Source organism: Callorhinus ursinus, unplaced genomic scaffold (assembly GCF_003265705.2).
Source record: "Callorhinus ursinus isolate GAN/ISIS: 27379988/994484 unplaced genomic scaffold, GSC_fseal_2.0 scaffold86, whole genome shotgun sequence".
Lineage (NCBI taxonomy): Eukaryota > Metazoa > Chordata > Mammalia > Carnivora > Otariidae > Callorhinus > Callorhinus ursinus.
Window position 1 is genome coordinate 3355127 of NW_027397148.1, and position 24212 is coordinate 3379338.

The 24212-nt window shown below is 40.7% G+C and overlaps 1 protein-coding gene and 1 long non-coding RNA gene across 2 annotated transcripts in view; one reads left to right on the forward strand and one right to left on the reverse strand.

The window, feature by feature from the left end:
- PIEZO2 (piezo type mechanosensitive ion channel component 2) overlaps window positions 1-24212 on the forward strand; it is a 541878-nt gene that overhangs the window by 480636 nt on the left and 37030 nt on the right. The window contains exons 34-41 of the mRNA XM_073888032.1: window positions 513-627; window positions 5690-5752; window positions 9077-9243; window positions 10243-10409; window positions 15797-15964; window positions 18480-18893; window positions 19201-19459; window positions 22369-22551. Coding sequence (XP_073744133.1) covers window positions 513-627; window positions 5690-5752; window positions 9077-9243; window positions 10243-10409; window positions 15797-15964; window positions 18480-18893; window positions 19201-19459; window positions 22369-22551 — 1536 coding nt within the window. The remainder of the gene's footprint in view (window positions 1-512; window positions 628-5689; window positions 5753-9076; window positions 9244-10242; window positions 10410-15796; window positions 15965-18479; window positions 18894-19200; window positions 19460-22368; window positions 22552-24212) is intronic.
- Window positions 21401-24212, reverse strand: part of LOC141371676 (uncharacterized) — a 66020-nt gene continuing 63208 nt past the window's right edge. Inside the window, exon 4 of the long non-coding RNA XR_012376796.1 lies at window positions 21401-21622. This is a non-coding gene — a long non-coding RNA (uncharacterized lncRNA). The remainder of the gene's footprint in view (window positions 21623-24212) is intronic.

Consider the following 24212-nt stretch of genomic DNA (forward strand, 5'->3'; position numbering starts at 1 on the left):
GTTGTTGGTCATAGCTGTTTTTCACAAGGGAGAGTATCAAATGTGCAAAACTATTTTACCAAAATAAATGCATAAATGATATCTTGTTTTTGATTCAAAGTTTATTTGCAAGGGAAGAAAACTACTCCAGTGACACTTAGCAAGGAGCCCAGCTTATTCCTATTGTGTGTGATACAAAAGAATCAGTAACTCTCACAAGTAGTAGTGGTACATGGGGACTTGGGAGGAATGGTGGTTACCCAAAGTATCTCATGATTGTGATACCAAATGAAATCTATTCCTCCAATGTCTGTTTTCATATTTTATTTCATGATCATGGAAATAGCACAGGTCAACTCAGAATACTGAGGGAGATGGGAGCAGGAGATTTAGTTTGTGCTGGGAGAAAAAAAATATATATATATATGTATATATATAATATATTTCCAAAGTCAGGAAGCTTGGTGTTGGTCCCTTTTCTTTTCATTCAAATTATTAAAAAGCCAGAAAATAATTGAACTTTCCCCCTTCAGTTTGTTTATCAAGCCTGGATCACTGACCCTAAAACAGCACTCCGACAGAGACGCAAAGAGAAAAAAAGGTCTGCAAGAGAAGAACAGAAAAGAAGGAGAAAAGGATCTGGGGAGGGTAAGTGTTGTGTGAATGCAGGGTCCCACCAGCACTCTGTTTCTGTGGCCCTGAGCAACAACAGGGAGCTACAAAGGACAGAAGCTTTGGAGGAACGTCATTCTCATACTCTAAGGAGTGCAGAGTTCTACTTGTCCATCATTGCTCATGTCTGACCCCTGGAATAAGTAAAAACATGTATTTAAGTTAAGATACATTTTATAAAATGAGAAGAGAGAGAGGAGCAAAATAAATCCTAAGAAAGTAGAAGGAAAAAATTCATTTTTTAAGCAGATGTTAAGTCACAGAAAAAAAAATACAAGATCTATCATTAAGTGAAAAGCTGTTCTTAGAAAAAACTAGTAAGATGGATAAACTTTTGGAAATATGATTAAGAAGAAAAGGAAAAACACCCTCAAACAGTATCAGGAGCCAAAAATGGAACGTAACTACCAATGGCATCTTCAACATTGTCTTTGAAAACATACAATAGGAACACATTTCTGAAGACAGGGGAAATTCTAAGCTACAAATATACACCAAAAGCAAAGTGAAAGTGAAAGTGGGGCACTCAGAAAAAATATTTTCATTATGTATATCAGACTAAAGATTAGTATTCTGGATATACTAAGAACTCCTAAGGAGTAGTAAAAGAAAAATTCAACCTAATAGATGAATAGATATGAAAAATAATCTGTAGATCAGGAAACAGAAATAGCCAAAAGAAGCTCAGCTTCACTACAAATGCAAGAAACACAACAATAGTTTGACATACTGTTTTCTTTGTTTGTTTGTTTTTTTACCTATCAGATTGGCAAAAACCCAAACATTTGTTAATATCACTATTTGGAGCTAGTGGGAAGATAAGTGTTTGTTTGAGTTATAACCCATACAACACTATAAATGGTGTAGTAAAGTAGTTCATCAACTTTGAAGAGCAATGTGTGGAAATCTAAAAAATTGTTGGGGCACCTGGGTGGCTCAGTTGGTAAATTTCTGCCTTCTGCTCAGGTTGTGATCCCAGGGTCCTGGGATTGAACCCCATGTTGGGCTCCCTGCTCAGTGGGGAGTCTGCTTCTCCCTCTCCCTCTGCTGCTCCCCCTGCTTGTGCTCTCTCTCTCTCTGACAAGTAAATAAAAATTCTAAAAATCTTAAAAAAATAATAAATTTTTTAAATATTGAATGTACATATCCTACTACAGATCAGTCCCACTTCTAGATGTGTGGCTTAACTTGAAGCAATATTTGCACATGTGCACAAGACCCATGACTATGAATATGAACAAAAACTTAGAATTCTATTCAGTAGTTTAAAAAATGAGCGGATTACAGTTGATCCTAGAATAATGTCGAGGTTGGGGCACTGACCCCCACACAGTCAAAAATCTTGTATAACTTTTGGTTCCCCCAAAATTTAACTACTAATAGCCTACTATTGACCAGAAGCCTTACCAGTAACATAGTTGATTAATACATATTTTGTATGTTATATGTATTATATACCGTATTCTAACAATGAAGTAAGCTAGAGAAAAGAAAATGCTATCTAGAAAATCATAAGAAAGACAAAATATATTTGCAGAACTGCATTGTATTTATAAAAAAATTACCAGAGTATAAGTGGAACTGCACAGTTCAAACCTGTGTTGTTCAAGGATCAATGGTACTTTGAACTTGACATATTGTTAAATGAAAAGTATTATGGTGCAAATGGCATACACATTTTAAAACCATTTACGAAACCGTGGAAGCCAACAATGATCCTCGAGACAGGATTTTGCATTTTTAATGGATGCATATAATAGTGTATAAATGCAAAAGAAAGATCAGGAAGAATACTTAGCAATTAATAACAGTGGTTACTTCTGGGAGAGGAGTAGGAGAGGAGACTCTTCTGTGGAGAGACTGAGATTAGGTGGTTGATTTCAGGGAACTTTAGGCTTATCTGTTACACTTTGATTCTTTACAAAGAAAATAGACATAGATTTTTTTTGTGAAATTAAAAATGTCTTCAAAAATCAAAGAAAAGGAAGCATAGTTACTAATGGAATTCTAGCTACAAACTCTCTCTCCTCTTTGACCATTCAGCTCCCTGCTGCCTCCTGGTAGCTTTAATTTTATTCTACTTTATTGGTTCAAAAGACAAAATGAAGACACAGCCAATGTAACAAGTCGAACAGTCAAGGGGTAGATGTGATAATCTGCTGTGGAAACCCATCCCCGCAGGTGCCAAGTCCTCACCATGTGTGGTGTTCATTTCCACTCCTTACTCATGTGGGTATGTAAATGCATGCAGGCACCATTTCCTTTGTTTATTTTCAAAAATGAGTTCATGCTATACAGATCACTCTGGTATGTTCATTAGCAATGTGTCATGAACATTTCTCCAATTAAGTATTTATAAAACTATATCATCCTTTTTTAATGGCTGCAAAATCATCTATAATATGGATATGCATAATTTATTCAACTATCCCATCACTAATGGACATTAAGTTTGCTTTCAAATCTTTGCCACAATGAATAATGCTATCATAGATAGCCTCGCACAAAAATGCATACAGTCATACATACATATGTGTGTGTATATTTAAATGCAAAGCGAAAAGTCAGGAAGAACACAGACTTTCCACAGAATAGATTATCAAAAGTGGGATTTCTGAATAAGGGGATGTGATTTTCTTTACTTTAATATATATTTTCCTAAAAGGTTTTAGAAATTCACACTCCTAGGTATAAGGTACAGGGGTATCCATTTCCCTGTAGCCTTATCCTACAGAATTTTTTGTTTGTTTTTCAAAGGGATAACAGATGGCTTTTATTTTCATCTGAATTTTCCTAACTAATGAGACTGAGCGTTTTTTATTTCATATTGTCATGGTATTCTGTACTTCCAAATCTGAGATTTAAACATTTTTATCATTTTCCATAATATCATCCTATTGGGTTGTTTGTCCTTATTGATTTAGGGAATATTTATATATTATGGATATTATCCTTTTCTCATGTGTTACAAGCATTTTTTATCCATGCAGTGTTTAATCTTTTGATTTAGTTTTTGATCTATGTTATCTAAACAATTTTTAATTTTTTCCGATGTCAAAGAGGTCTCGAATTCTTTTTGCAGTTTCAGGGTTTCCATGTTGCTTAAGAAAGTCTTTCTCCCAGATATTATTTTCCTTTATTTCCTCCCAATTTTATTTATATTTTGAATTTTTATTATTCTGTGAAGTAGAGATCTAATTTGTTTACTTTTACATAGATAGGTAATTATGCTATCCCTGTTTATTAAATTATTCTCCCTTTTCCTAGTGAATTTAGATGCTACTTTTGTCAATATTCAGCTCCCATTTATTCTTTGGCCTGTTTCCGGACTCTGGACTTTGGTCCACTATCCTACTGTCTAGCTCTGGGCCAGGGTCATCTATTTTTGAGTCCAGCGGCTATCGAGTTAGTTTTAATATTTGGTGTTGCAAGTTCCCCCTTACCATCCTCTTTATTTCCCCCCAACTTACATTTACTATCCTCAGACATTTGTTCTTACAGAATTTTCTGATGAGCTCTAAAAATGTGTTTTTAATCATCTTGTAAATATCTCATTACTCTGTTTCATGAAGATGAGTCCATGTACAGATACTTACCTTCAGATCAAAGACAGCAATAATTAAAAGGTGTTGGGATGAAAATAGATTTTTATTTATTCCTTTAATATTTATTTAGCCCCTTCTTCTTTGGTAGAAGGGCTTGTACCTTCCAGATTACTACGAGACAGATGAAGCACATCAATTCAGCCCTTCTGAAGTGCCCGGTACCATTATAAGTGCTTTCTAGGCTGTAACTCATTTGATCCTTTGAGGAAATGAGATTCCAGAGAGTGAAGGAACTGACCTAAGGTCACACAGCCATCCAGATGGGTCTGGAATTCATGCAGGCATCCTGACTCCCAACCTTTCTATCTTGACAAATGGGGAACACAAGTATAGGGGGAAAAATCCCTAATGATGTAGAAACTGCAGAGTTCCACTTAAAAAATAAGCATAGATAAAATAGTGTGGGGCCAGAAAGAGGAAGGAGGACTTATAGCTAAGAGTATAAAGGAGTGAAGTACTTCATGAAAAAGTGTTTTAATAGAGCCTGACATCATTCTGGCAGAAGAAAGAAAAGCTGTGTATGAAAAGTAAAGAGCAGGTCAGCTTAGTTGGTAAAGACAAGATGTGTTGGAAAACAGCATGGTAGAAAATACATTTGGAAAGTTTAATTGAAGTCAGTTCATGAATGGTCTTAGTACTACCAGATATAGTGATAGTTGAATTTTTAGATAAACAACAAATAATTTTTTAGCCTAAGTAAAATGTGGACATACTGTATGGGACTTAAACTAAAAAGATTAATTTTTTTTCATAAACTCTAACTGGTTGTCCCATATTTCCATTTGCTAGATCTGACATCCTTAGCCTGAAATAAGAGGCTAAAACATGAAGTGGAGCCCTATATAATGTTATTCTATGGGGTGACACACTAAAATATGTAACATCACCTCAAGGTATTCAAAATTAAAATGTCATGGTATGTATCAGGAGTCAACACACTCTTTCTGTAATGGGCCCAATAGTAAATGTTTAAGTTTGGCAGGCCATAAATCTCTGTGGCAACTCATCTCTCCCAGGATAGGGGGAAAGTAGCCACAGACAATGTGTAAACAAATGCATGTGGCTCTGTTCATTAAAATCTGAATTTCACATCATTTTCACATGCCAAAATATTGCTCTTTTTAAGATTTTTTTCAACTACCAAAAATATAAAAACTGTGTTGAACTCATAGGCCATTTAACAAGAGGAAGCTGTCAGGATTTAGCCAGTGCATCATAGTTCACTTATCCCCAGTTAAACGTGATTCTTACTCTGGAGTAAAGAGAATTTTGAATTCTGAGAGCTTTGAATTCTTACAACTTCTCCCCGAGAACTCTTAAATTAGGCAGAATATTCTAGATTTAATTACAGAATTCCTTTTAGTCCAGAAAAGTAGTGTTGACATTTAATTTAACCTAAAAGGATCTAACTCATGTTTATTGTACACACTCAGCAGGTCCTGTGGAGTGGGAAGACCGAGAGGAGGAACCAGTCAAAAAGAAATCTGATGGACCAGGTAACCACACACAGACAACTATGAGCTGGGGGAAATTTGAAAATGTTGCTTTCCCAGAAGGTATGTCATGGAAGGCTGCCTAAAAATAATTCATCAAATACTGTTTCTGGACTTTGACTAAATAATCAGTGTCCCTTGAAATCTCATCTCTAGTGAAATTTCCAAGTGAATCCTTAAAGTAGATCTGACGCTTACTCTGTTGGATTAAATGTTGGATTAGAGTTAATTTGTAAATTATCTTACCCAAATACCCATGAAAAGGGATTTTGGGGAGCAAATTATAAATGTCCCATGGAAGCCACCAAAATAAAAGCACAAAAAAATATTGGCAATTAATTTTAAAGGACAGAGAAAGAAGGAGTTAAATGAGAGGTAAGTACAGTGGGGGAAATGAGAGATACTCTAGAAGCTTAGGCCAAAGTCCTCACTTGACTGAAGGGAACACCAATTCCCAGTGAGTTTGCTCAGGATTCTACAGCTACTAATAAGCGACGGAGTCAGGGATCGAATCCATGTTTTCTAACTCCTAGCTCAGTCATAGTGCCGTTTGGGCTTCACCTAGGATGTGACTGGGAGGAAGATTTCTCCCTGAAGGAAAAAAAAAGCTTCCAAATGAAATGAACTCAAATGCCTCTCTAATTCCATAAACATGCCATTTTCTCCATGTCACAGGGTTGGAACTCCTGTGTACATTATTTATCAGCAGGCCAGATTTTCAGGTGCTGTTACTGTGGACACAGATACTTCCAAGGATGTCATCTGCTGGCCCCAAAGGAGACTTCCCCAAGGCTGTCTAACACATCTTTGGCACAATTCTTAAACTTGAACCCCCATTTCCAGAGTATTCCAGAGTATTTGACTCACACATATGTGGAAACAGATGTTCTATTATTGCTGCAAAGCTACATACAATAATAGTAGCTAACACTTTAGATCACACATCTCTGCCGGGCACTTTTCCAAGAGCATTAGACATCTTCACTGTTTACCTCGAAAACCCTCACCCTCATTTAACAGATAAGAAACTGAGGCAGAGAAAGATTAGGTAACTTTTCCAAGTCTACACAACCACTAAGGGGTAGAATTGGGATTTAAACCCAAAAAAGTCTAAATCCAGAGTGTGTGCCCTTCATCACTGTGCCTTACTGCCTCTCTGGCTAAGAAATAAATAAAAATTAAAAATGCAATTTCTCATGTTAGTTTGTGATCACTCGAGTTAAGAAAGTGTGTGTTATTTGTGTCTCCAAGACAGCAATTTTAGTCTTGGCATCAGGACCATGCTCCGCAAAACTGTGAAATAATCATATGTATCATCACCACCTCATTGTGAATATGAGAAAAAAAATAAATTGTCCAAAATGTGAGATGCTACTAAAGTTTATTAATAGGTGTAACTGCCAAGTCCTTCAAGCTTCTAGGGCTCAGACTTTCTTTTTATGTCTACACAACAGAGCTGGAGATTCCACCCAAAGCACTGAGGGAAATAGCACCTTGTTCAGATTAAACCCAAAACGGATTGGGGGGGGGAGGGGCAAGAGTGATATAGGTGCCCCCTGGCCGCCTCTGGCTCAGAATGGCTCTTCTGTGGAATCTGCAGTACCTCCCTCCCTTCAGCTTCACGTAGCGCCTGGTCCCTTCCTGGGCTTTGCTCAACAGAAGATACTCTCATTTCCTTCCTAAAGTACGCCTCATGGAAGAGTGTTAGGTGTGATGGCATTTTACAGAGGCTTTGGGGGTGGGGGACAGTGATGGCGGAGGTAGGCAACAGTTTCCAAGGGAAGTCAGTGATCACTATTCCTGCCTCAGTGGGTCTCTCCCCAGCTGGTGCCTCTGGGGCCTGGCTCATTAGATCATTCCCACTTTCTTCCCCAGGTACCAGCTGGCAGCTCCAAGATTCCTGTTCCTTCAGTAGGTAGAACTGTTCAACTCTTCTTTGTCTCTACCTTGCCCACCTGGACTCTGTCCTGAGGCCACACCATCCATAGCTAAACTTCCCTTCAATGCTTCTCCTTTGGAAAAGAACAAACGTTTCCCTGAGAGAAATTCTGCCTTCCTTCTAGGCAACCCAATTCACAAATAACTTTTTTCCCCTATTACAAAATTAAATTCGGAGTCAGTCTGTGGTGTTTTGGTTGTGGGAAGGTTGAGGGATACCAGTTGCTTTTCTTGGTGGTGGTGTTTTAGGGTTTCATTAATAAACACTAAGGCAGTTTTTAATTCATTGTGGTGTTCACTAGGTATTCATTTTACTGCAGTGTTTGAAATCGCTAATAAGACAAAATTTTTCAAATACCAAATTAAAAAATTAACATGGATCAGAATTTGGTGGATTGAAGCATTCCTTGTGTACCAGTTGAGAAAGAAACCATTGGCTTATGGGAATGGAGGGGTAAGACAGACAGTTAAGATGCCATCTTCCCTCTTTTATTTTGATTCTGACCTAAAATAAGTTAGGTCACAACTGTGGAACCTCCTCCAAACTTAAGGATGAGCAGGGAGCTCTTGAGGATTCCCTGAGGGCACAAGAGAGGCACGTGTCTGCACCCAGATGATGTCCCAGACATGGTGGCAGTCTGAGCAGAGCCTATCATGCTTGGCAGCTTGGCCGGGCTCCCCACATCACAGCTGCTGTTAGGGAAAACAACCCAAGAACATCAGGAATCTCACAGTGTCTGTTGGTCTGGACAGGATCGATCCTATGTGCAGAACTCTGTAGTTGGCCCAGCTCAGTAGAATGAACTAGGAATGATGAAGGTAACTCAGTCGGACCAGTGTGCTCCTTGTATATGTACGAGCTCTTTACACAATAGCTGGCAAGTGATTTAACTGAAACGCAGCTGCAGTGCCAAGCATCAAAAGTCTTACTGAATCAATAGAATTGTTTCCAAAAATAATCATGACTTAAGAAAAGAAGAAATTTATAGAAAAAGCATTAAAGGATCTGGTTTCCTGGACAGATAGACTGTTTCTATCCCTGTGTCAACAACAGAAATATCTTTGAATGCAATCTCAAATCTTTATCAAACCTATTATCTGTATATGGACCTATTCTGACTGATGTTTTGACCACAGGATAAAAATTCTATCCCAGTTTGGTTTTGATGCTGCCAGTGCATGTGTAGAAAGACCCACCCGTAGCCTCCTATACTGCCTGTCCTCCTCCACGCCCCCCGTCGCGCTGAGTGTCACAGCGTCACTCCGTATTAGGTATGCAGGTCTGAAACCAGGTCTGCCTTTGGTAAAATATCACTGTGCTACACAAAACAGCAAAATGGCTGATGGCATTTTGCTCCTTTGAAATCTTGTCGCTTTTCTTCTTCCTAGATAATATCATCAAGAGGATATTTAATATTTTGAAATTCACCTGGGTTCTGTTTCTGGCAACAGTGGATAGTTTCACAACTTGGCTTAACTCCATTTCAAGGGAGCATATTGATATATCTACAGTTCTGAGAATTGAAAGATGCATGCTGACCAGAGAAATTAAAAAGGTAACACTGTTGGTACAATTCTTTTTCTTCTTCCCACATTCTAAAGATTTTAAAAGTCAATGTCAAGAGCTCCAAATAGGATAACACAAAATCTATAGTCTGTCTTTCGGACGGTCTTTACATAGCCCCTCTGTTTTTCTGTATATTTAAATCTGTTCCATGCACAGAATTAAAATAATCAGACACTATATGCGCGCACGCGCGCGCACACACACACACACACACACACACACACACACACACATACACACGAGTCCTGAGACGGTGGCCAGTTTATTCATTCTGTTCCTTCCCCTCACGAGATTGCAGGTGCACAGACTCTGCAGTCTCTTGATGGATTATGTTGTTTAGTCTGGGAAGTTTGATCTGAAACTTCTCAGAAGAAAAATTAAGATATATGCAGAACAATAAAACATAGTCATATACAGTTTATAGATAGTATTTAAAACTAATAGTTTGTTTCTGAAAAAGTTACTATCACTTAGCCAAACTATCTACATATAAGAAAGGATTTGATTTTTAAAGATTTTATTTTATTTTTATTGCAATATAATTGATCTGTAACATATCAGTTTCAGATGTACAATATAATGATTCTGTATTTGTATATATTGCAAAATGATCACAGTTAGTCGACTTAACATCCATCACCACACATTGTTCCAATTGTTTTTTCTTGTGATGGGAACTACTAAGTTCTAGTCATATGCCGTACAGTCACCATGCTGTCCATGACGTCCCCGGGACTTACGTATTTTATAACTGGAAATTTGTGCCTTTTGACTATTTTCACCCATAACCAAGAAGGGATTTCTTGGGAGCCTTGCCCAGTGATATTGGGGGCCATTAATGCAATGAGTTACCATCAATCCCCACCTTGACTAGCTTTGTTTTAATCTTTGCACAAGGTGGGCGTGCCAACTGAGAGTTCTTGGTATTGAGAAATGCCAGGTGGCTGCATGGGCAAGTAAGGACTGTGGCAATGTCTCCCCTCCGCAGGGCAACGTTCCCACTCGGGAGAGCATCCACATGTACTACCAGAACCACATCATGAACCTTTCCAGAGAGTCTGGACTGGACACCATTGATGACCGTCCGGGCGCTGCTTCCGGTGCACAGCCAGCCCACAGGATGGATAGCTTAGATTCACATGACAGTATCTCCAGGTACTTCCCGTTCTAAACAATGGGTTTGCTTTTGACCAAAGTGAAAAGCTGGGCTTCAGCAATATGAGACATGAATGTGTGAGGTGAAAGTTAATCAAAAACATACATGGATCCCCACCCCCTTCAGGAGACCTCCCTGCACGCAACAAAGCAAAAGGAATACTGTCCTCCCCTCGACTGAGCCAGATAAAATCAGGTATCAGTGATAGGCTATTAGAGGGGCGCCTGGGGCGCTCAGTCAGTTAAGTGGCCAACTCGATCTCACCACGAGTCTCCATCTCAGAGCTGTGAGTTTGAGCCCTGTTGAGCCCCACGTTGGACTCCACACTACTTAAAGAAAAAAAAATAGGCCATATTAGAAATACCAGTATGACTCGCAGGCACAGGACAGAGACTTCCAAGCTGGAGGCAAGTCCAAATGAGCCTTCCCGATCACAAAATGACTTTTTGTTTTTTAGCACATAAGGTACAAAATGACTATTTGTGTCAAGGGCTGCATCTTTAATTCCTCTGAAAAAATGCTGCCCCACAGAGTATTTTCTATACTAGAATCTTCTACCATCTGTTGCTATCTTTGATCTTCTCCTTTCAGAATTGTTACTTTGTGATCCATGATAAAAATTCAAGAAGGGATTCTGTTAGCTTCCATCTTCCCTGGCCCATGTGACCATGAGCATTGTCTCACTACAGGGGCCTTGCCCTCACCATGGGCAAGCAGGATGCACTGTATATGGGTTACCTCACTGTATCCTTCTAAGACCCTACAGGATGCATGTTATCATCCCCATTTTACAGAACACGAAGTTCAGTTACAGAGAGGTTAAGTGACGTACCCAGAGCCACATGGCTAGGAAGTACTGTAAAAGAGAGTCAGGATCCAAAGCCTTAAGGGTTGGCTCAGAGCCCAGTCTCTCAATCACCGTGATGTGCTGCCTCTCGTGGCCTCTTCCTGCACTCCAGGCCAACTTGGAGAACTGACCTTTCTTTCTTCCTGCCTGTCCTGGTAGAGCCTCCCCAGTTCTCTGCCTCAGGGCTCTAGAAAGCTGCTGCAGCTCGCACAGAGCTAGCTTCTGAGTTGAAGCAGAAGTCGTGTCCTTGGAGGTGGCTGACATGCCAATGGGGTGATTAGCTAGACTGGACGAATCACACCTTGTATACATTTTCACAGGTCAGGAACGTTATCACTGAGGACATTTGTTGCTTTCATTAAACATGTCTAAAAGCACCTCTTCCATGCCAGGCCCTGAACTCGACTGTGAGATAGACACATAAAGATACATCATCTCTAAGTAGTTGGAGTCTGGGAAGAAAGACCCACTGAGTTGGGATTGGGATTGGGATTCCTGCCGTGGGAAGGGCCGCGGACCCAGCCTGCAAGCCTCCTGTCTTAGAAGGCCTAAATGGCCTGCACTCCCACGTCATACACTGTGCAGAGCCTCAGAGGCCTGGCGGAATATCTGTCCTCCACAAATAATGCAAATGTTACAGGACAAGGGAGGGGAGGGAACTGAGACTATTTTATTGATACCAAATCCCAAATAGATAACCACAAGTTGAAATTGGAGCCTGAAGTGGGAGAGGTGGGCAAAAAAAAGGTTACCTTGAAGGGCTGTTTCACTGCTGCTGAGTTGCTATATTTGAGCTTCTCCAATTGTGCCTGTTGTCTTGCTACCCAATAATTACCTATTGATGCAGATCTATATTTATTGGTATGGAAAGATATTCCCTGCAATTGAGTAAAAGCCGAGGTTTAAAATAGAATGTATGCCAAAACTTCATTTTTATTTGTGAAAAAACATATATATTCATATATTGATTTAAATGTGATCTTTGTACAGATAAAATTCTGCTTGGATATATCCCTTCCTGCCCTCTGCCCATCCCTCAAAATTGGTAGCGATTCTTTTAAAGTTCTTTGAGGGATAATAAAAGGCATTATATTTTCGATTTAATTTGGGAATAATCCTTGCTAATTTGTCAGTTCCAAAGAAACAGACATATTTTAGCTATTGTAGATTTCTGTGAGAAGAGACACTGAGGACAGAAACTCTCAAGACTTTCAAGGTCAAAACATTTATTTGCTAACTGAGATCCTGTTCCAGATGCTTTTAATTTCTAGAATAAAATAAGCGATTGTTACAATAGTGGGCATGCTAATAAAAGTTTCTCATTCTCTCTCCACCCAAACATGCCCACATTTCTTAATCAGTAATTTCCAAAACCATTAGTAAAAGCAAAGTTACAAAGTCAAAATTTAGTGTCATGTTCCTTGATTGACAAGTTCTGACAGCGCCCCCTTGTGTGCCTTCCTGAAAATGCCCCACAACCTGCATTTTTGAAAGGGGAGCTTCATTTTCTTTGTGCAAGACTCCATCGAGACAAAAAATGATTATGGTTTGTATTTTATTTTTATTTTTTGCAAACCATAAATAACTGTCCTATTTGGAAGCTGCCAGCGTTCTTAAATTTGTTCTTGTTTCAACAATTTTCTCTATGTAGATCAGTAATTTAAACAGAATTATTTTCGCTTTGATTCATTTTTATGCAAAAACTGAAAATCCATTTTTACCCACATTATACCAAGTTGCTTCATGGGTAGCTCTTCCCTTAAAAATAAATAAAGACTGCATGAGCACGTTTGCAAAAATGTGCAAGTGTGTTGGCAGAGGCAGGGGGAGACAAAGATTTGTTTGAGTGAAAAAAAACTTTTGTCCGAATGTAGTGGATATTCAAGATGCTGACAGATGCTGCTTCCTAGTTACAGGGGTGTATGAAGGTCCACAGGGGATCACAGAGTTTCCAAATCCACCTACTTTATAACCTATTCATGACCAAAGAACTGGTTTTGAAAAAAAAGGGGGAGAATGGTAAGATGAGAAAAGTGCTAAGATATACTATCTCCCAAAGGGAAAAAGTACAAATAAATACAAATTTTTCCCATAAATTTTCAAGGGTTTCACAGACCTCCTGACCTAAGAATAGCTGCTCAAGAACCAAACTCAGAATCAAACAAATCAAAGAGAGTATTAAAGAGTGAATTGAAAATAAGTTGTCCATAAAATAAACATACTCGATTCCTGTATTAGTAACCTTTAACTGCGTAACAACTGACAACATGCCCCGCTAAGAAATTAACTTAATATTATAAATCACAATCTAAGAGGGATAAAAAGGAAGAAGAAGACTGAAAATAAAATCAAGTAACTGCCTTTAAATCGGACCCAAGATTAGGTCAATCAGTCAATGAATTTACTAGTAGAAAACCAGTGCCTTTAAAATTAGTTCCTAATGTATCTTTTACTTTTCATTTCAACCTAAAAAAAGGGGAGAAACAAGAGGGTTCGTTATGTCGTCAATAAATGAATTAACACACCTGCCCTTTTCTTAATGGCTGAGCTCCACTTCTAGTTTTTTGCCTTAGGAAGCTGTCAAGTCTGCAGACAAAATCTGGCCACATTAAAGTCTACTGGAAGCCACCTGATTTCTAGAAAGGCAGCAGTCTTCCCAAGAAAGGATTCCAAGGGTGGAAGTTCACTGGGAGACACCTGCGTCATTAGGGTCTAGCACTGGCCCCCAGTGGGGCTGCGCATGCTCGGTGTGGCCCCGCCCCCTGTGCAGGTACCCTGCCTGGGTGGGGCTGTCCCACAGGCCACGGTCCTGCTCTGGCATCCCTGTCACCCATCTTCACCTTTGGGCATACTGCAGATGGGATGAGAGCCTAACAAATGACTTTGTATTCCCTTTGACTTACTGCAAAAGTCACTATTTCCTTCAGATCCAGCTGTAAAATGGCACTTGTTTTAATGGTTGTTTTATGAAATCAGATATCATCTACTTTCCCAGAAACTAATTCTTTTAAGTTGTGCAAGACACATTAGATGACCGTCTAAGGAGCATTCCTAGATATGAAGGAGGTGGTTCTCCCTTGAAACATGTCACCTAAGAGGCTGCCGTGTGCCCCGGAGTGGCTCAAAGTGTGGGCTGATCAACGAGGTGACAGCAGCTGTCCCTTCAGGCTTGTCATCTGGGCCTGTTATCAGAAAGCTCCTCCTCTTCCCTTTCACTTTTAAAACTGCCCTGGATTGGACCACCAATTGGTCACACTCCACAGAACCCAACCGGGTGGGCTGGTGTGGGATGTGAGGGTCAGCTGCTGCGACAGTGGGCCCAGGCATTAACAAGATGAGTCAGACTTCAGGATTCCAACAGTGATTCCCACGCAGAAAATCTGAGCAGGGCCGCAGGGGAGGGTACACGGTATCTTTTTGCCTGCAAACCCCTAAAAGGCCATGGGGGTGTGCCTCTAAAAATAGGAAATTAAATACAGATGTTCAGGAGCCAGGCCATTGGTGCTCGGGGTGGAAGATTCTTATTCTAGTAGCCTCCTTCAGAGGCTCTTTGGGGTGCTTGTCCCCCTTTGGGCTAAACTATACATCAGCACTGAAATGATGCCTAAGTTGTAACTGTGTCTGCTTCTTCTCCTCTAGTAGCTCACGCAGTCCTCAGTCCTGAATCCGCCACCATTCCCTCCCTGATTTTTGCTCCGTGGGGGCAACATGAGGATTTTAGCCAATGGGTTCTCGCCCTAATAATATCTGTCAAGTCCCAAAACATGATCCAGAAGAAAAAAATTCATTAGGCAAAATGAGAAGTTAACAGACAAAATGACCCTGCCGTCGCTAGACTTCCTCTGTTGTTTTTTGTTTTTTGTTTTTTTTTGGTACCATTTCTTTTTTTATTTTTCTTGGATGTTGGTTTATATCCGGTTGCATATCAAACCAGCATCTCTTCTCCACGCAAGGCATCTAGTTTGGCTTAACTGAATACCACTCAGAAAAACAGGGTGGACAATTCAGTTCCTTGTGGTCATTTCTGAGCTTCCCTCTCTCATTGTTGGAGACTGTTATTTTTAAAACATTGAAATGTTCTGTATACATTTTACACAAGCAGATATTTCTGCTTCCGCAATTGGGTTACAAAATACTTTCAATGAACTCAGAATTGGGAGCTCCAAATAAAACATTGTCTTTATTGAAAACAGCAAAAAGCTCAGTTACAAAGTTAAAAAGTATAAATTCCACTCTGCGCAAGGCATGTTGGGACTTGTCATTTTTCCCGTTCCCTGCCCGACCCAGAGAGGGGACCATTCATGATTTATCACCAGCTGATACATTTTTACAAATTGAGAACCGCTGTGTCTTACCACGCAGCCGACCAGGCCCCTCCTGACCTCCCTTCCCTGAGCCCCGCTGTGGTGCTCGGCATCCATAGTGTTGGTGTCGCGTGTGGTTTGCTGCATGGCAGTGTGTCGGTCGATCGATCCGCGTGTAAACTGATGTACCACTGGTGTTTTAACCCTGTGTCTCTGTGACTGTTTGCGCTGCTAGCTGCTACACCGAAGCAACCATGCTGTTCTCAAGGCAGTCTACCCTTGATGATTTAGATGGACCAGAAACTGTTCCTAAAACAAGTGAGCGTGCTCGACCTAGGCTTCGTAAAATGTTCAGCATGGATATGTCCTCCTCATCAGCTGACAGTAGCAGTTTAGCATCAAGGTGCTTAACTCGTGCATGCTTTGTTCCAGAATTTTCTCACTTGTTCCCCTTCATGTCATTGCAGATATAAGTTCTTGTGATGTGTTTGTTTGTTTTATTAATTTTTATGTTAAGAATTTGCATGACTCACCAGAGCATCACCGCCCCTCATTCTGGGACATAACTGCTCATTCCCAGGACGGCATTCTCTGAAACTAACCGCTCTTCAGTTTTTGTCTGTTAGGAGTTTCTTAAAAATCCTTATCATAAACATTGTCCTCCGTTTTGTAAGTATTTTACACTTTCCATTTTTAAAGAAATAAGCATGCTTCCTCCTTGATTGAGAGCTCGTGTAGGCAGTCCTCACAGGGAAAAATGTGTCGGGAAAGATACATGCAAGAGGAAAAATATATATATACCACCTGTAGTCTCTTTAGTTGATAAGAATAATTCTGTAAAAGTTAGAATATATTTTGCCATTGGATTTAGACAAGAGTATTATGATGCAGTAGAATATGTCACCTTTGTAGACTATAACTTGTACTGCTTTGGGCTTGAGTTGTCTCATTAAATCCTACCATAAAAGCATAATCATTTAGAAATGAAATTATTTACATACAGTCCAAAAGTTCTTTTTGGAATTGCCTTTTAGAATGGCCCATGGGGGCACAGAAACATCGGCTACGTTGTGCTTATCCTGACACCAAAATAACCCAATCCAAGACAAATTTTAATGTTGACTGTACATAGTGGCAAATCAGAGGGGTGTTAACTTATTTTAGTTGGCAGCTGAATATCTTAAAACAGTGCTGCAGTATGCTGGAGCCTGGCATTGATGGGAATGCCTTGGCCATTTGAGATGTTCCCTGGCAGGCACATGCTATTCCATTCCACTTGGTTGAGTCTTGAAGGTACCAGGACTAGCTGAATCCCTTAGGGCTAGACCTGATCCAAAACCATAAAGAGCATGCTTGTAATTGGTTAGGGTCCAACTGGAAGTTAGACTTGATGTGGGCTTGGCTCCACTGCTCTGAAAATTGTCTAGGGTGACCAATTTCATGACCTTCCTAGGAGGCTGTTTAATCGAGGTAAGTCCTAGAAAAAAATCCAGTTTGCCTTGACGTTTCGAGAGCTTTCTATGTGATGTCCATACTGAAGGCCAAGGTCCTGGGAACATTAAACACATGAGTGGGCACCAAGCGCTCACACAAATGTTCTTCAGTCTCAGGATGCCACGAAGGGCTCTGCCTAGGTCTGATCATCCATCCATCCCATCTACCCATCCATGCATCCATCCACTCACTTATTGACATGTCCACACTGGTGTCTGTGACAAAAAAAATGGGTACAATCTGTGTATTTGAGAATCTCAATGTGTATGGACCCTAGCTGCTCACTATATGCCATTCGAATAACAGTACAATTTCAGAGTCTAATAGAGTACGGCTCTACATCCACCAGATCCCACAACTCCAGAACATCTTTGCCCTTCTCCCCTTCAGGGGGCTGGGATGGACAATGAAAACAGGCATGCCATGAATTTCCCTGGCGTGGCTGCTGTCTTTTCATTTCCAAAGTCTCCAGCAGGGACATAACAGGTAACGCGAGGAGATAAAGGACTAAAGAAGGAGAGGTACAAGAGAGATGGACAGGTTGCTAAAAACAAAAGGTTGAGCTAAGTAGGGAAGCTTAGGGAGAATGAACACCCCAAGGGGAGCAGGTAGAAGAAAATAATTTGAAGTCTTTTGGGGGAGAGAGAGCAGGAGTACACCCTGGGGTTGAGCCAACAGTTCAAAGGGCCAAGGGTCCATAGCACTGGGGTGGGAAAATGGTGGTGTTCCCATGTGCAAAGCAAAGAATCCAGTAGGGGTGGCTGGGAGCTGGAAAGATGGTGAAAATTCAGTCAAATGTAATAAGCATCAGGAAGAAAAAGGCAAAGTATGGAAAAATAGGGGGGAGGAACAGATATTCAAGAAGAATGCCATTTTTACCCCATAAAGCATGCAGTTGTTTAATTTAGCCAATGTTTTATCATTCCTATCCTCCCCTTATGGGTAGGGGTGGATGCATTGTGTAGAACTGAGAGTAGAGTACCTCCTGGCCAACACCCACAGACCCAGGCTGGCAAGGAGGCTTCCTGTTTCCAGTAGGCACCCTCCTTTAATAGAATGGTAGGTATGCTGCGCTAACTCTGTCTTGATTTGTAAATAAACAATGGCTGTGAGTCCTGACCCGATTTAGACCACCTCTGTACATAGGTGGGTTTAGCAACTTACGAGCCATGTCATGTGACTTGCTCAGGTTTTCAACCACCGTGTGTGTGCACCGTGGGCTTTTTGCTTTTAAGGGGCTGCCATTTTGCAGTCTCTGCAGACCAGACCGGAATATCCTGAAGGAATAAAGCAGGCGAGGTGGGGGTGGGGGGATGGGGTATTTAGTTTTCTCTGAATGTTTTTATTGGGGAGTGCTGAGAAGGTGTCGTGAGAGTCGGGAGGATACTAAGACCGGGCTGTGTGCCGTCCCTCTCTCCGGACAGCGAGCCCACGCAGTGCACCATGCTGTACTCACGCCAGGGGACGACGGAGACCATAGCGGAAGTGGAGGCTGAGCAGGACGACGAGGCAGCAGCCGGAGATGCCGGGCAGGGCGGGGAGGCCACGGCGGATGTGGGGCTGGAGGAGGCCTCGGAGGCCTCGGAGGCCTCAGAAGTCGGCCTCACCCCGGAGGCTGAGCTGCCGCAGTATTCCACCGAGGACGGGGACGTGGAGGCCCCGCCGTCCTACAGCAAGGCAGTCAGCTTCGAGCGCCTGTCCTTCGGCTCGAGGGATGACTCTGCGGGCCAGAGCCACATGGCCGTGAGTCCTGACGACAGCCGCTCGGACAGGCTCGAGTCCAGCATCTTACCGCCCCTGACTCACGAGCTGACGGCCAGCGAGCTGCTGCTGAACAAGTAAGAGGCCCGTGGGGGCTTCTGTGCCTGCTGTGCTTGGAGGTAGAGAAACTCCCTTGGACAACCGTCCACCTCGAGGGTCAAGCAAACAGACACGGTGCTGGGTGCTTCCGTTGTGAACGATAGAACTAGCAAACGCTGTCCAGAGTAGACTCTGGTGCCCATATTTCTTTCTGTAATAGGCTATTAGGTTGACTCCACCGGAAATCTGGGGACATGCGAAACGGGGAGGGACAGGAGGGATCACGCAAGGTGGAAACCAGTAATTTGGAGAAATGAAAGAACCATTTGTTATCATCCATAACAGGATGTTCCATGATGACGAGCTTGAAGAGTCAGAGAAATTCTACGTTGGTCAGCCCCGGTTCTTGCTGTTGTTCTATGCCATGTACAACACTCTGGTGGCTCGCTCAGAAATGGTGTGCTATTTTGTGATCATACTAAACCACATGGTCTCTGCCTCCATGATCACCCTTGTGCTCCCCATTCTGATCTTCCTCTGGGCCATGCTGTCTGTCCCCAGGCCCAGTAGACGATTCTGGATGATGGCCATTGTCTACACAGAGGTAAGCTTGGGATGGAACCTTCCTGGAAATCACTTTTGGCCTTCACTCTAGACAGGTCTGCCCTGTCTTCAGGACAGTTGAAGTAAGATATTCAGCTAGATGGATGCTCTTAGATAGGCACACGATTATTATTAACAGCTGTTTAGTGCTAGCAATTGTATATCTTTTTACATTACACACCTCACACAAAATAGGTGCTACAGAGAAGGAAACAGCTTTAGTGAGACTACATAATTTACCAAAGTTACCCAGCTGGCAAATGGTGGGGTAGGCTTTTGAAATCTGGTCATCCATCCTATGATATTAACCACTGAGATAATGTGTTATGCAGAACTAAGTATAGTGCCTGGTGCTGGTGGATGTCCAGTGAGTGGACACTGAATTAAACAATACAGTAAGTATTTTGAATATAGTTTTGGTACCACAGGCATAGTTCCCATTTTTAAGCCTAAAAGCCAGTTTCCACACACCAAAACACAAAGCCATGTAAGTGCCTATCTAAAAATCTGAATGACACAGGGTAAGTTACCTTATTTTTGTCACATGTGAGGGGACAGGAGACACTCTTCCCAATTGTCTAAACCTGATTTTCTATCCTTCCTTATTAAATATATAGAAGATCACAAATTTTCATGACAACAATAAAATTGGGCATAAAATGGGAGGCTCGATAGACTTTGTGCCTGGGGTTATTGTAGTTCTTTGTATTCTGGGGTCTGTGAAGAAGGCTGATTTCCTTACCTGTCTTATAAGGGAAAGTTTTCGCTAGCAATGGTACTGTAATTGCTCCTTAAAGGAAAGAACTCATGATGGATATACATTTAGATTCTAGAAATTTTGTGGGTTTATAGGTAATTCAGTAAAATAAAACAAGGTTATTTGCCAAATCATCTCAAAAGCATCAATTTAAAGTATTATGTATCTCATTTCCATAATAATTATTTAAATACATTTAAATGCTTATAAAAATAAAAGATGTAAAGCCAAATACATATCTATTATTTTAAGTAGGCTGTCCATCACAATCTTGCCAAAGTAATCATTTTTAAGTATTACTTCCACTACATCACTTTGTGATCTGGGACATAAATGACTTTCTATTTGGGGAATGGGTCTGTTCTCTCTAACACCTTTGAGTGAGGGAGTTTCTAACCTAGAAGTGGAAGAAGGGCACGTACTAAGAACTTAGAAAAGGGAACAAGAGCTACTTATATGTAGCTTTCATCATAAAAGAAACTCTTCCTAGTTAAGTTAAACTGGGTTCTCCATTTTCTCCATCACACCAAGGAGTGAGAAAGTGGAAAATTAAGTTGATGTTAATTCACTCTACAACTTAGACTATGTGCCAAAACCCTAGAACTGAAAAGAAAACCCTAGAACTGTTCTAGGCATGAGAAAAGGACAATAAGTTTGGTTTTTTTTTAAGTTGTTTTTCTGTTTCTCAATGGCTCACAGACTAATGTGGCAAACATATGTTGTAAACAAAGAACTGCCCTGTAATATGACACAAAACTGCATTAGAGTATACAAGAGAGATGGATACTGTGCCTCATGCAGGCTGAGTGGAGTGGAGAGAGGCTATCATGGCAACTTCTCAATGGAAGACATCTTGGACCTGCGTCTTGAGGGATGAATGTAAGGTCACCAAAGAATGGAAAGCAAAGGGACCTGCAAGTCTTTGGGAATAACCCATGCAAAGAAACACAGGCATATGACACTGTAGCATGTGCCAGGAATGACAGGTGGCTTGCAATGGCTGGAAGGCAGGCTGTGAGTGGACAGCACAGTAGCAGGATCTTGGGAATGTCAACAGGGTTTATGCTCAGGACTTTCTCCCCCTGGTATGGAAATATTTGAGCAGAGGCATGACCCAGTAATGCTTGTCTTTACCAAGGTTTTACACAAAATGAAATCATGTGAAGGCATGGAGACCAGCTGGGAAACTGTCTAGGTGAGAGGTCAGAGGATGTGAACTGACCCAACGGCAATGAGGCTGAAGATGAATGGGTAAATGAGAAGTTCTAGTAAGAGACTAAAACAGTTTGGGGTGTGAGTGAGAAGGGAAAGTCAAGGATGGTCTTCAGGTTTCTGTTCTGGTATCCGGGATGTGATGGTGCTGCTCAGATGATAAGGAACACAGGACTGTTCTTCGCAGAAGCTTGACTGTAAGAAGGAGAGAGACGGGAGAAGAGGTACAATGAGACTCTGGGTCAAAAGAGGACTTTTGAAATATTTTTATTGATGAATTACATATATTGTAATTATCCTCTGGTGACACAAATGTTAGAGGGATGCTTAAATGAGGCACATCAAATTTCTCATGTGTCTTTGTCGCAAACCACCTCTCTACAATATTTATACCCTGAACTAGTCACCACAACTGGCAAGTCTTTGTTTTATTTACTTTATTTCTTCTTGAGGAGAACTTCCAGGGAACAATAAAATCGTGAGAAGAAAGAGATCAGAGGAAAGTGAAAATAGGCATCGAAACTGCCTGAGATGCTCAGATAGATTACAAATCAAAGAAATACATAAAATATAAACTTCTTTTTGTTCAAGGTTTTCCTCATTACCATATTTTAATAGCCGAATAACTATATAAATATCTCATTAAGTCAGTATAAATTAGACAACTCCTCAAAAATAGAGAAAATCATTTAAGTAGGTGTTGTGAGTAACCGGACTGACCCTCATGTATCTGCAATCAGAGGCACTCACAAGAGTAAAATATTACTCTTGGTCTAAAGTCCATGTGAGAAGGATGATGTTATTATTCCACATAATTATGTTCATTCTTATCATCAAAATTATGAAATGATCTTTAAATTTTTTAAATCACTGTTTTTTATATATAGCCATTTTTAAAAGAAGTTTTTTTTTTTTTTTTAATTTCCATCATCCGTGTGTAGGTGGCAATTGTGGTCAAGTATTTCTTCCAATTTGGGTTCTTTCCCTGGAACAAGAATGTGGAATTGAACAAAGATAAACCTTACCACCCACCTAATATCATAGGAGTGGAAAAGAAAGAAGGTTATGTCCTTTACGATCTCATTCAGCTCCTGGCTCTTTTCTTCCATCGGTCAATTTTGAAGGTATGGCACATTAATACCTGACCAGCACATATTGATAATTGCAGCCACCTGTGATATCCCTGGAGAACCTGAACATTAGTATTGGTCATGAGGCCAGGGGGCCATTGAGTGCATCTACTTTTATGCTCTTTTTCTTTCTTTAGCAGCTCTTGTTCATTTAGTGGACATTTTCTCTAACACTATGTGCTCAATAATGGAACTTGTTATAAATTTGGAAGAAAATTCCCCCATATTTCTACTTCTATTATGAACATATCATACTTAATCCATATTTGTGGGAATTGCTTGGATGGTGTGCAATGTCTTCATGCTTAATACACTAAATTCTCCTTGTTTAAGCCAGAACACCAGAGAGCTACAATTTAGGGCAGATCATATTGCCTCTCATCTCGATTCCAACTTCTGCCTACCTTCTTTTAGTAGAATTGCTTTTGTTGGATACTTCTTGTCATGAAACTATTAGTTTTAGTGAGAGACCATACATTAAATGGTTGCGTGAAGCCCAAAGCTGTGCTTCTTGTAAGCTTATTGTTGAGAAAGCCATTCATTACACTACTCTGGCAAGACCTGTTTACAGGATGGTCTGTCTCACGTTCAGCAACTCTTGTCATCCCCCTGAAAAACCATGTGGGTTTTTCTTCTTGCACACTGTGAACTATTAGCTAAGCTTGCAAATACACTACTCAACTCTAAAAATTAGAAATTGCTGCATAATATACATTTTATGTATCAATTTGCCAGTTGTCACTACCTTACTTCTCTTATTTTAACCTGTCTCCTTTTATAAAATATTTCAAATTCATTTTATCAAGTAGTATCTTTATTAGTTCCTTTTTAGAACAAGCTGACATAAGTTAATATACAAACACACACATACAGACATATGTAACAATGTGTTCGACTTCTGTCCTACTCAGTATGCTATTTCAAACTGGGCTTCCTCTGCATACACCTTGGTCAGGATCTTCACTCTGTCTTCACCACCTTGCAAAATGTGCCAGTCCCTGACCCTCCACTCAGGGGGAGGCTTACCTGGGTCACAGGGGTGTGGTGGGTTTGTAAAAGTATATTATCCATGGAAACCAGTTAGCCAAAATTGAATTTGGCTAAAATTTCCAGTTCTTCTGGTAAATTACCTGAATTCATACAGTTTACTAATTCTTGTTATGAATATATTAACAAATATATTAACATTATTTCTTTAGTTCTAGAAATTAAAGTTTAAATTTCTGCATTTAAGACATGGTAGTATTATGTTGTATGTCAATTGCACCTCAATTTTTTAAAAAAAAGACATGATCATATAGATTGGGTCACTTCAGAACTCTCTTGCAACTTTTGTGCATCATTTAAAAAGTTTGTGGGGGCACCTGGGTGGCTCAGTTGGTTAAGCGTTTGCCTCTTGATTTCAGTTCAGGTCATGATCTCAGGGTCGTGAGACTGAGCCCTGCATCCGGCTCTGCGTGGGGCATGGAGCCTCTCTCCCTCTCCCTATGCCCCACCCCTGCTGCTCACACTCTCTAAAAAAAAATTTTTTTAAGCTAAAAATAAAAAATCAAGGGCACCTGGGTGGCTCAGATGGTTAAGCGTCTGCCTTCGGCTCAGGTCATGATCCCAGGGTCCTGGGATTGAGTCCCTCATCAGGCTCCCTGCTCAGTGGG